General features: G+C 35.0%; 1 protein-coding gene across 2 annotated transcripts in view; it reads left to right on the forward strand.

Annotated features, from left to right (window-relative positions):
* robo1 (roundabout guidance receptor 1) overlaps nucleotides 1-14152 on the forward strand; it is a 922568-nt gene that overhangs the window by 356940 nt on the left and 551476 nt on the right. For both annotated transcript variants that reach the window (XM_062974986.1, XM_062974987.1), the window contains exon 3: nucleotides 10139-10222. In XM_062974986.1, coding sequence (XP_062831056.1) covers nucleotides 10139-10222 — 84 coding nt within the window. The remainder of the gene's footprint in view (nucleotides 1-10138; nucleotides 10223-14152) is intronic.

Consider the following 14152-nt stretch of genomic DNA (forward strand, 5'->3'; position numbering starts at 1 on the left):
ACTTCACAATTTCTTCAAAATATATGCAATTTAGATATATGATCATGCTATTACCACCACTTGACACAGGGCATTTTCCCCGTTTTGCCACTTTGCTTTGCAGCAAGGACAGGGCTTGCTGTGCACCATCACACGGCACATGGCAGGCCCCACCCACTTTCCTCCCAAAGTTGGGGGAAAGTGCCGAAAGGCGCTTCCTCTATGACTACAAGGAGGAAAGTATATTTTATGTAGCTCCAACAAAGATACCAACACTTTACTCCCCTTGGCAGAAAGGGCAGCCCGTTGGCACCCTCTCCCATCCCTACCAAATTATGAGGGGAGGAGGAAGGGTGTGTGGGGTGCCATGGGCCGCCCTGCACACATGTGAAGAGGTTCCTAAAAATGTAAATTTACTGCAGTCAAATCAGCCTATATATACTATCTCCCTCTGAATGCACATCAGTGTGCATACAATGTTCTAATATCAGACCTAGAACACAATTTTGAAGAATATAAATATAATTGCACTGATATATCAGTAGCTGACCATCCAGGCTTCTTAACTGGTTTTCTTTATTTCATTCTTTGAGATGGTGATAGACTATAAGTCTTTCTAACTACTAGTAGCATCATATTTGTGTATTATTCTTTAATACATGCATCTAAATTATGTGAAAAGGCTATTCTCTCATTCCCCTCTGTATCAATACAGTTCTAGACCATGATAATAAAATAATTTGATGTAGTTATTCCCCTATCATAATTCCTTCTGTGGATCCTATTAAAAACACATGTTTTCAAATCATCATTATATTATGGTTACCTATATCATTGGTTTGCCAAAGGCATTCATCATTTTATCTTATATTGATTGACAAAATGATCTTTCTGAATCTTAACCACAGGTTGCTATCACTCTTTCATCTCTAGCAAGTAATTTCATCAGTGGTAAGGGAAACTGCCAGGTAGATAACGATATTTGACAATTCTTTGAGAAAGTTCATTTGGTATGTGACTGTTCCATGGTAGCCACTGCTCAACTTTTATATGATTTGTAGCCTTAGAATGTCTTGCTTGTTACTCTTATTTATATCAGTCAGCTTGAAACCTGAAATGAAGAGAATGTTTTATGCTTGGGAATAAAACATTATGTTACTTTAGCATTTTTGTGTGGCTTAAATAATATATATTTTACTGCTCACATTTTATTACTTTGAGCCCTGTGGCTATGAGAGTGTTCATACTCTCCAATTATAATGGGCTTTTTGGGATATCTGTGAGTTATGAAACCACAGCCACTGGCTAATACTCTCATGCTCAGCTTGTACAGTATTACAAATTGAAAACACTTCAAGATATCAGTTCGATTACGATAAATCTCAAAAGCCCCTAGCTGTGCTGGATGATTGCTCATGTGATATTAATTTTCTAAAGCTGAATTTTGACAAGATAGAGTAGTTATTGATTGTTATGTTCCCTGGCTGTTTCATTTTAGAATGAGGTTTTATTTTGCCTGCTGTCTGAGTTCATAAACTTTTAAGTAATCTTTGACCCTAGAATTTCTTTTGAATTCTATGTTGATTGTGAAACAAATGATAGAGACTGGTAGAGAATGGCACATTAATGTACTAATATTTTTATTCCTCCAGTTCTGATTCTTTGACCTTTTCATTGTGCCTATATAGATTTTTAATATTCAGAAAATAATTGACCAGGTTCTGTTTTGTCTATCCATTTCTTTCCAATATTTGTATTAGAACAGCAGTGGGTAGTACACAAAGTATGATCTTTATGTTTCTGCGAGGTTTGACATACTTGAAATATGTGGAATTGCAAATATATGTTTCAAGATCACAGTTTTAATATCAGTACATTTCTGACAGATATTTTACTCAGAGCAGAGAGAAAGAACGGGCAAGGTCTCTTGCTGGTTCTTTTTTCTTAGACAGATTAATATCCCTATTGTATTCTTTGGCTTTGGAACCTGCAGCTTGAAACTTCTTCTCATCTTCACGTTATACGTACAAATACATGCCATTTAACTTCTTCTGACACCAGGAAATGTAGTGGTGGGAAGCAGGAATCTGAGATTAGATAAGATCCTTTTGTTAAGTTTTGAGGTGGGTTAGCAGATATAAACTAAACATTACGGCCACATCCACACTAGGCAAGTATATATATATATATCTGCTTGGTGCCGACATCAGCAGATTCACCTGTGATGGCTAGGAGCTTGAACAAAGCTCCTAGACATCAGCTAGGAATGGCACCAACACCAACAGCACATCACTTTTCCTACAGTGATGAGTGCAAGGAAAGGGTAATAGTGGACATTTCTATCTGAATGGTGGATTGGGCCAAATCAGACCAAATTCCACTTTCCAGATAGCCCTCAAGTGCTCAGATACTTTGGAGTTTCCAGCAAACTCCAGAGAATCACCTGATTTTGCTTAAAGTACTGAAAAGGCTAAATATAGACAAAAATAACTAAAATATTGACCAGAAAGCACTATGCATCCTGAAGACTATCAGGATTCACAGTGAATATGGTGTTTTGTGACAGGCTGCTTGTGAAGAATGGCATGCACTGGAAGGTAATTAAAATTACTAAATTAGGTAGGCTAAATAGATCAGATCTAAAGTTTTACAAATTTACATTGTCATTTAAAACCTGATTTATCTGGCAATTTAAGTATCAAACAAATACAAGAGTTTGCAATTTATTATACAACAGCATTTATACCTTACCTATATAAAAACATTTGTTATAATGAGATAGTTGAGTTGTTTTAGTTGGAAAAATATTGAAGCTTTTAGCTGCCTCTCTTTTGATGGAGAATGTGCTACAAAATGCCACTTACTCAGTAGAAAATTGGCCATTGTGAGTATATGTCATATTGTTGGAATAAGAGAGCTTCTTTCATGGCAGTTTCCTTGGCTTTTCTAGACCAAAAGTGGGTAATTTCCAGAAATTGGGGTTTCACATACCTGCCCCAGACTTGGAGATAAGAGTCTGCGGTCATGGCCTCCCAGACTTCCAGCACACCTTGAAAAAGTGACTTCAACAAATTGCTTAAGGTTTGTTTAAGTTCACAATCTTACATGGTGTTAGTGCATGAATGCACAATTAGGGTAACTAAAGCTCACTTGAGATACATTTTTTGTGTAATTTGATAAACAAAGTCACACAAGTGTTGAGCTGAATACCTTGTGCTCCAATGGTGACCTTTTTATTATCAGTTTGATTTTTTGTCCACAATCCATTGTTTTTCCAATTGTAGGATGTTTTTTGGGATAAACAGAACCTAACCTGGGGGTATTCAGCTGTGTCCAATTATTTAACTAATATTCTTGGTATACCTGGTGCTAGTATTAATGGTGTTCACCATGGTGCTATAGGCTTAGACTAGAGACGTTTTCCCAGTTAACCCTTCACTGTCCTTTGACCAAATAGCTGAGCAATTACATTTCCATGGGGACACAAATGCAAACATCTTGGTAATGTGTTGTCTGTAGATGACCATGTTAGCTGAAAGACATGGAATTTCTTAAAAATAAAAGGCCCACAGTTGGCGATTAAGATCATCTGGGGAGGCCCTGCTCTTGGTCCTGCCTGCTTTGCAAACATGACTGGCGGGGTCGAGGAACAGGGCCTTCTCAGTGGTGGTCCCTCAACTGTGGAACTTCCTCCCCAGTGATATTAGATCAGCACCCTCCCTCCTAGCAATCAGAAGGAAAGTAAAAACTTAGCTTTTGGATCAGGCTTTCGGAAGATAGCTTAGTGATTCTGCCACCCCACAGCTGGTCTCCTTAGAGAAGTTAGGGAGAAAAAGGAGACAAGCAAGTAGGCTGCAGTTAACTATAGGCAGGTGGGCAGAGAGGAGTCCATTAGGGAGAACCAGCTGTAAAAGGAGCTCTGACCCCCTCAGCTCTTCCTGCCAAGAAAGGATAGTGCCAAAGAGCCACTGATGCCATTTTTCTTCTCAAGATTTCATAAAGACTGGAAGTGGCAGTGGAGGGCACAGAGGTACAATTTTTATCAAATAATAAGTCAATTCCTATTTTGGGAGTAAAAATTTTGGCATATATTTTTGACTTGTACCCAAGCATATATGGTAAATGGAAGATTAAGTTTAAAAAACGTTACCTTCTTAAGTAATGTGTCCTGGAGAATTAGAAATCCCACAAATAATAATAGTGTTTAAACATTCATATTATAAACTGATAACTGTGACGACTCATTTTTTTAAATTTTTTAATATTTTATGATTTAACACACATTTTGTTTCATTTGGGTACCATCTGAATGCAATCATCTGAGTATTAAAATTTAGCAAACAGTTAATTTACTTGCATGAACTTTATTTTGTTACTTCCACTCCTAACAACCTTTATTAGTTCAATAAGAGTCCATCATGGAAACACTACTGACAATTTTCCCCTTTGTGAAAGAGCATTTTAATTTTCTGTAGTACCAAGTGAAGTGTTCATACTTGTAACAATATATTTTTATTTGGATGAGTGGATAAGAACTATAGATGAGACATATTTTTGTTCTTTAATACTTGAGTGAAAAGATAAAACTAAATCAACCTTTTTCCATTAATGGGAAACTTATATAACAATTATGACTGTTTTGGAAAAGATAAACAAGAGAGCATAGTAAAAACTAGTTTTCTATCACTTCATCTTACTATGTCTTTTGCTTCTTTTGGATATATCTTGGTTAATTTGCAGATTTTATCTAAAGAACCACTATATTCTCTAAGGACAAAATACCATTGAATTTCAGGACAGCAATATTAATTGACATTTTGAAGATTATCATTAATAAAAGATTAGGCAAAAGCAAATGACTATAAACTACTATCAATATTAGAACTGTGTTCTGCAAATTGGATCAATTCCCATTGATTTCTTTCACTAATCTAGAGTAATGTAGGAAGATGCATCTCAGAAAGAGTGCTGAACACATTGAAACTCTAGTGTGAGAAATGATGTGTCTTTAAAGATCACTTTGTAATGCTAAGATTGTAGAAAGCAACAAAGAAAGTCAATGCAAGTTCAAAATAGCTCCTATCTCATTTTAGTTTATAGTATCAATTCCTATTATTGTACAATCAGTGTATACTCTAGCTAATCTGATCAGCTTCTACTTTCAATTAATCTGGTAAATACCTAGATTGTTTGGTGATAATTAATAGGGGAGTCAAAACTCCTGAAAAGAACGGACCATTGACTATGGAAGTAACTTTCTTGAATAATACTGCAATGCTAAATCATTTCAGTAGAGGTCATTGATACTGTAAGAAAGCTGCTCAGAAAGATTTGACCATGCCATTGGTGACTAGTCTGCTTATCTTGGTAAAAATATATTTTAAGCATATACATTATAATGTAATTTACTGGTATATAACTGAAATTTAAATGACATAAAAATATTGATTTAGAAAAATAAGTCAATGATTTTAATTAACACAATTGTAAATTATTACTAATGATAAAAAATAAAGTTGTATCTTTTAAAGATAATTTATTGAAATAATAGTAATTGTTTATGAAACATTATCTTCTTAGCTATTTGCATTTATCTGTTTTAGTCTGATTAAATGAGCATGAAAAAATGGCCAGGATCATGCATGACAGTCCTTAAAATGTGTGTTTTAACAGAGAGCAGAGATCAAATTATGCTCTTTATTATTACTTTAACCAGGTATTTTAAAGTGCATATAAGCATGGGAAACCATGATTATTTGAGCACTATGTCTTTGGTGTCTACATTGTTTCCCTGTTGACATAGATGTAAATGTAAATGTAAATGTAAAGAAACATACACCTAAGTTTAGTTACATATGCAAGAATATTTGATGTTATAAAACATGCTTTGAATTATTGTTTGTTTTCAGGTCTGCTAACTAACAGCAATTATACTAATGATAAACTGTAATTATTACTTAGGGGATGTGGACAGGATCGGCAGAGTGACTGTTCCCACGGTTGCACTAGAATCTTGCAATAGCACTAAGACATTTGCTGACTCCCTACTTAATCATATTGTTTTGTATAATTACCCACCTATTTTCATTATTTAGTTTCTGAGTAATGTATTATAGTTTATAATATTATCCATTTCCAGAGTCTAGAACCAGGTCTAGAAGTGGATTGCTGATAGCTTTTTGTTTGTAGCAGGAGCTGGATAGAGAAAGTGTGTCCTGTTAGTTTTGCTGGATCTCTTGGCATCTTTCAACATTATTGGCAATTGTGTCCCTTCATATGCCTTGACTGGAAGACTTGGAGACACTGTTTTATAGCAGTTCTTTCCAATGTAGAAAGGTTAGCCCTAAAAATGATGGTAGAGGATTCCATTGGCATATGAGTACTCTATCCACAATTTAATATATACACAAACCATGTAGAAGTTTAGGGAAGTTTTTTTGGGGGTGAGGGGAATCTGATCTACTGCATGTTGATAACACCCAGCTCTACTACTCCTTTCTGTCTTAATCCAGTTAATTAATTTTGGTTCAAGGCCAGTGTGTGTTGTAAATAATAGGTGAAAATGCATGAATTGAGTTGATTTTGTCTGACCTGCCCATGGTGACACATGCCTCAGTTACATGGCACTCTGTTTAGATTACAGCCATGCTATCTATATGAGTTTGTTTTGAAATGGTGACTTCACTTCATACTAATAGCTGTAGACAAACTGATTTTATACAAGGTACAGCATTTTACTATGCCAATGGGACTGGAGCATCCATGAATATTGGCATCCATAGGAGGTCCTGGAACAAAACTCCAACAGATACCAAGCACTCACAGTAATTTAATGCTTGTAGTCAGAGTGATTAAAAGATTGCAAGGAATGAGGCACATGCAAAAAAAGACATTTTTTCTGCATATAGTAATTCAAGAAAACTTACATAGCGATCAGAGTTTTAAAAATATCATTACTATACTGTCTGCTGGATTCCTTTGTATAACTATTGCTATAATATACCCCACAGTTTCTTCAATGAGGAGTTTGTCTACTATCCCATTTGGGAGTGTTGCCCTATAACTGACTGCTAATCTTAGCATTGCTTATGGAAGCCAGGTAACAACTAAATACGTTTTTCAGGTTTTAAACACAGCAACGTATTTCAAACAATTTAAATTAATTAATGCCAAATAAAACAATTAGGTGCACTTCTCTAACAATAGCCACAGCTAATTTCAGATGTTTAGATGTCATGGCCTTGAAGCTAAGGCATTGACAGTTTCACATAAAGATAGACACAAATACAGTACAATCCCATGATTACAGATGGTTAATAACAGGAATAGAGAGAAAGGTTTTTGAGAAGATTGCAGAAGTAAAGTTTTCCTTTTTCTCTTGGGAAAACTCCATGTATAGTGGAATGTTTTGGACAATTATGCTATCTGTGTATTCATCAGTCTCAGTTTCTTTAAAGTGTAATGAACTCAAAGAGGCCAACTCCTACCCATTTCCCTTTTCTGAGTCTTTGATCCATCCATCCTTTAAGACAGTGGTTCTCAACCTGGGGTCCCCAGATGTTTTTGGCCTACAATTCCCAGAAATCCCAGCCAGTTTACCAGCTGTTAGAATTTCTGGGAGTTGAAGGCCAAAAAACATCCCGGGATCCCCAGTTGAGAACCACTGGTTTAAGGTATGCATCATAAGTCATAGTCAGATCTTGCTTTTACTTTATAAACTAAAATATTATGCTGAACACTTTAGCCAAGTATGAATAAATGACTAATTTATTGAGCCATTTAAAGAGTTTGTAATCTTTGAAGCAGGATCCATGTTCTCTATAAGCACAAAGAAATCTGTATTTCCCCCCAGAAACCCATGGAAATGAAATGTTGTTATAATATTTTAAAAAACAGTTTTAATATTAAAAATACTTAAAGAAAGGCATTGAACATAAGTGCAACTAATTCCATGTGTCTTTGAGTGCTTTGAACTTCTATTCCTCTGCCACCACATTAAAGAAGTTGCTAAATCAATCAGTAGTATGTCAGGAGAGCTTATTTTTTAAAGGAGCCAAGTGAAACTCCTACTATTATGCTGCAGCACATAAGGCTTTATGATGAATAACTTCCTCTTTGATCTCAACTCTCAACGGATGTTACTTTGCTACTGGTATTAGATTTGAACTTTTTTTGCCTGTGTTTTACTGCCCTTTCTCTGCAGTCCTTACCATCTTAATTGGCAATAGAAATATCATTTGAGAGAAAATGTAGACTTGTGACTCTTAACATGACTTCTATTGTCTTCCCTGTGTTTTTTAACACCTTTGCCTAATGAAGAAGGCAGTGAAGCTTCAAAAGATTGCATGATGTAGTTTGCAAATTTTGGTTTGTCAATATAGGTATGGACTCTTTAATTTTACATTGTCACTTTTAAGGTAGTGAGTATGCCATCTTATTCCTGGAAACTTGACTTCCTACCATAAACCTCGTAAACTGAAATGGAAAACTTGGTATCTCTTGCACACTTAATTTACCAAGAGGCCTATTCAGCAGCTCTTGACTGTTGCAATTTACAAGTAGTCCAATAGCTTCATGAATGTAAATAGGAGGACTGGCAAGTGTTGAACTAGATTCCTTGCAACACACCCTCCTTCAAAACAACTTTCAGGGGTGTTCATGAGATTGCCTATTACTGGGCAACAAAAGATAAATGGAGGAATAAATTAGAATTTTTCACCTTTCTCCTCTATCTTATTCAAAAGTATTTGTATATAAAAAATAGCAAAAACAAAAGAGAAAGACTTCAGTAATGTGGAAAGGGCATTGTCAAATTATTGGTGTCTTAAAATCTCTCTACATAAATTCTTTTAGTTTATGTAGTCTGAAATTTCTTATCCTTCATTCTTTATAGAGGTTGTATGTTAATGATTTTTTTTCTTTATCATTCTAGAAATACCTGTGTGTAATAAAAATAAATCTTACTAAGAATAAAGTACAGTATTTTAAAGATATTCCCATTTTATTCTATTTAACAACAGTATGAATTCTGAATAAAAAAGATATATGCCAGAGTTATGATTTTCAAGGAAATTCTTGTCTTTGGAATGAAATAGACAGATATAAAAGTACAAAGAATGAGCTGCTTAGTTTAGATAAAGATTAAGCTGGCATTAGCAAGATGGCAAATATTTACATAATGTTTCCTAGTTTTGCCTATATTTTGGTTAATTTATGACAACCCTATCACCATTATTTTACAATGCTAAGTGTGTTTTTGCTATTTAAGTTTGTAAGTTTCACTATTATTTTGTAAATGAGCTATAATCCAATATTCTTAGTGAAAAACAATGCTATGGGTCTTTGTATTACTACTGTATTTGTATGGAAGACAAAGATGGAAATGGAATGGAAGATCATTTTTCTTCCCATGTGTTTGACACCATGAATACATTTCAATTGATTTGGTGATACCTTGCTGTTTACTTAAAAAAAACAAAGCCTGCTCTACATGATTGCCACACACAAACCTAAAATAGTTTCTTTGATGTTGATATTCAGCTTAGCAAAACTTCTCTCTTTCACTTGTTTATAAACTGTTGCCTTTTACTAGATGTGATCAATCTCCTTTCCTTTGCAACATCACTGGAGGAGGAATAGCCCTTATACAAGCCCTCCTCCTCCTTACTTGACAAGACACTGCTTTTCCCCCTTCCCACAAAGAGGTAAAGTCCCCTGAGTCTGTAATTGCCAGGAGATGAAGCAATGATGGGGAGTGATCACAGTCAATAGGTTTGATTAACAATAAGGTAGAAAATTAGCAATGCTAGCATTCAACCACCCTGCCTCCTCTTCCCCATATGTCCACCACAGCATGTGCTGTCTGCTTTGCAGAGTGTGTAGAAAGGAACACTTCAGAAGCTGTGAAATCAGAGTGAAGGTGCAACAGAGGGCAAACAGTAAACGGAAGGGAGGATTTAAATGCCAGAAGGAATGTTGCTGAAGACATTACAGAAGTTAATTCAACCCATGATGTGGAAGGATGGAGTGTGCTGTATGCTGTCACTGTTTGTTTTCCTGTCATATGTGGATTTACTTGTCTATGGACATGATTTGATTGAAATGGCAACTATTGTTACTACTGTGAATCCATCAGCTGCTCTGATGTTATTTCCAACAGACTCTGATGACCTAGAGAGGGGAAACGACAACGGAACACCACTTCCCACCTCAGATAATGAGGACAATTCGCTAAGCTACACAGGTAGAGTGCATCTTTCCAAACTACTCCTTCCAGTTTCCCAATTCCATCTGTCATTCCCACTTGTACATAGTTGTATGCAGTTGTTTAACCATCCCACAGTTGTTCAGGCATCACTGATGCCATTACCATTATCATAGAACATTGATATTCACCCTAGAATGTGAAAATATGCTACTGAACTTGGGATTAAGTTTAAACTAGACACCTAATATTGTTAAAATGGCATAGTTTATTGCCTCTTTGAATGTTTTTATCAAACTGAATATAATGTTTTCTTCACAGTGAATTGTTTTTAAATGACTATATATTGTATTTCCATCTTTTTAAATCTGTAGAAACAGTATGTTTTTTCTTTCTTTCTCAGGACTTTTTAGTCCAGGCATGTTAGATCTCCATCATATGAGGCCATATGAAGGGGAGGGAAACAAACAAATGAAATCATCATTGACAGTCTAAATGATGGAGTGGTACATCAGAAATCTTTTTTCAATTCTTACATTGTTATTAATAATGAACAACATACAATTACCTCTACTGTCATCTCAATTATGCAAGTCTTAGCTCTGAATTTCTTCCACTGAGATCATTCATGAAATAAATGTGTTATGGAGCACCAGTAAGAATGGCTGGTACTAATCTTTAAAAAATGAAATGAAAATTGAAATAATGTTATTATATTTTCTACCTATACAGTGGTATTTCTAGAAGGAAAGCATGCTACTTTAATATTTTTTGAAGTACACATACTTGCAGAGATTATTTCAATTGCTTAGAATAGATGAATTCCAATAAAATGTTAAATCCTATGTGGTTTTTAAATGTTAAGAAGAAACCATGAAAATAACCCACATGCTAATATTCTTGTATTAAATGAGTTATTAATTGACAGAAAGTGGTAAGGATGTGTTAATCATGAATATTTTTATAAACTATTACCGTTAATTACCTCTTTCTTTACTGGTTATTAGCAATCATCTCATTTTAACAACTGGTAGATCACAGACATTTTTCCAAATTTTCTTCCACATTCTCAGAAATATTAACCTACATAAGATCATTAAAATAAATAACATTAATCGGCTTTTTAAAAAGCAAAGTAAACCATTCCAAGAAAATATAGTATATTTCATATTATTACAAATATTTAAAGGTATAAAGAAGTTTTCTACATTTCAAAGAGTTGCCTTGAGCCCTGTACAGATGTCTACATTGAGCCCTGATACATCAGAAACAGATGGTCAGTGACTGACTTCACAAAGGAATTTTGAAGTTGTGTTGGCTAACTTGAAGAAAAAGTTGACAAAATATGTGGAAACCTAAATGATCACTAATCTGATGTAATTCTATGTGAAAATGTTACATTCTCATGTAACAAAGTATTTGGAAATACAGGGTTGCATCCAGATTTATTAGTAGTGAGGTTATGGTGGAATATAGAAGGTTATGCCCTGAACTACTGTAGAATCAATCCATATCTGCTTTCAGCTGATATGTGAGTTAGGGAAAATAATATTGCATGCTGACTTTTATTTTTCCCTCCATCCCCAGTAATACGGGGAAAAGACGCAGACACAGATCTGATAAACTAGAGCTGCAGTTTTAATTTGCTTTATACTAGCATTCAGAGATGTGTGTGCTTGGTTGTATGGAATATTGGACAGAAGCAAAAATCAGTAACTCTCATTTCCTCAATTCACTTCAATTTGAAAGCATTCCACCCTGATGTCTGTCTGTAACCTGTAGTCTAACATTGGCCAACCTTTACATGATAGGGAATGCAGGTTACTGCACCAAACTCCCCAAAGTCTCAGGCTTAAAGGAGCAAGTATAATGCCCAACGGTGCTAAAAACAGGCCTCTAGCCCAGTCCTTGGTTCTTGTGAGCCAACGAATCATTCTGAAGAATCAAAATTCACTAAAATCATGTCCCTTGTGTATTGATAATCTATGTAAATCTTATTCTGCAATTTCTAGTATTATCAGGAGGAGGCAAAAAGGTTTACTTCTTGCCCCAACCTCACAATCTGAGATGGCTTAAAGGCTCCTCTCCAGGACTGAAAAAAAAACCTCTAAGAGAAATGCACTCAATAACTCTCACTATTCATAAAAAATGCCCAGATGATACATAATCTAACCCAGGTCCTTGATCTGAACTAATCTTATTTCTCTGTTGATTCCTAGAGAGCTCTATCCAAATATTGTGGATCCTATCCCTGCACTAGGCCTCTTTTAGCTGTTACACAGATCTGACTACTTAGCCTACAGCATCTGCAGACCATGGATATCTTGCAAAATGCAGACTTTGTCTTTAGTTTACCAGAGATTGTTCTAACTAAGATGCATTATCAGCATATGTACAGCCCTCTTCTCTAATCCACTAAATCAAGAAGTAACTCTTCCCATCCCATACCTTTATGGCCCCTCCATTCAAAAATGGCTCTTGTGCTCAGGCCCAAATGTAGTCCAAATGACATTGTTTTTGTCTTTCAAAGTGCCCAATGAATAATGACAGATGACAGAAACATTCATACTTCCCCAAAGCTCCTATAAAAAACACCAAACAGGACAAAACTATCTATAACAAAGGCCTAATGTAGCTCATTAAACTGTCACAGCACCAACATTCTAAGATCTGGAATGATTGTGAAATCTAATTCATAGACACTGCATAGTATTGCCCCAAATTTGGAACAAATGTTTGCCAAATAAGCACCTAGAAATTCTAGACTGCACTAGTGATCTGAACATACTGTCAAAACCTGAAACTTTACCTGCAGTGGGTCAATAGGAGGTTGTTTTAATGCCTGAAAAGCAGGATGCTCTTATCCTGATTAATCTTTAAAAAGGTAAAGGTTTCCCCTGACGTTAAGTCCAGTCATGTCTGACTCTGGGGGGTTGGTGCTCATAACATTGAAAAATGTTGTAAACTAAGCCAATACAAATGTATACAATGCCCTGACAGTAAATAATGAAAAAGATAATTGTTAAAATACTCTTTTTATTTCAATTTAGCACATGTAGATAAAAGAAACTAACATAGAAATTAAGAGCTGAAATATCTACTTTCTACCTAAGATCTGGGTTTTTTTCATTTTGTATGTCCATCTGTTAATTTTGTAAAATAGCTTGGTGAAAGTATGTGAGGATAAATTGGTTACATTAAGAATTAAATCATTTTTCCAATCTCTTCCTGTATCCTTAGTAAAGGTTCGTGAATTGCCACTTGTGTTTTTATGTCAGTAGAGATTAAAGTGTTACTAAGCATTTCTTGAAGCATTAAGCATTTATACCAAAATTCTACATGAAAAGGCAGATTTTTAAAATTTCATAAAAACATTTTTAGAATATATGAATATCTTAGGTTTTTACATATTAAACAATCTATTTTTGTACACTATATTCACTGTATAATGTAATATATACACAGAAGGTTATATTATTCAAACAAAACTAAGAGGACCCAAAGTAATTATATAACCTTCTCATATTAGAATATAATGCAATTCATTCTACATTTTATATTTATTGACTGATCTACTTTAAGGAGTTATTTAGCTGCAAATAAAACACATCAATGTGAATATAAATCTGTATAACCTGCATAATCTCCTGCCTAATGACAATGAAATACTAGCTAATCAACAGGAATACTGTTTATCATCACCCCTAGCAGTAAAGCTTCATGATGGCTAGATGAGACTTGTAGGGTGTCATATTACTGCTTCTTCACCTAAGATGTCACAAAATGCAAAGTTTGCTAAAAAAAAATATATATCTAATCAGTCTTTTAATCAGAAGACAAAGAAATACACTTTTTTTGTTTTTTGTCACCATAGTAGTAGTCATGGAATTTCAGAGACCTCCTGGCAGTTGCCGGGCCATTTTGGTGTCAGCCAGAAACTCTCCATGGGGACAAACAACTTAAAAGGTA

This window comes from Anolis carolinensis, chromosome 3 (assembly GCF_035594765.1).
Source record: "Anolis carolinensis isolate JA03-04 chromosome 3, rAnoCar3.1.pri, whole genome shotgun sequence".
NCBI classification, from domain to species: Eukaryota; Metazoa; Chordata; class Lepidosauria; order Squamata; family Dactyloidae; genus Anolis; species Anolis carolinensis.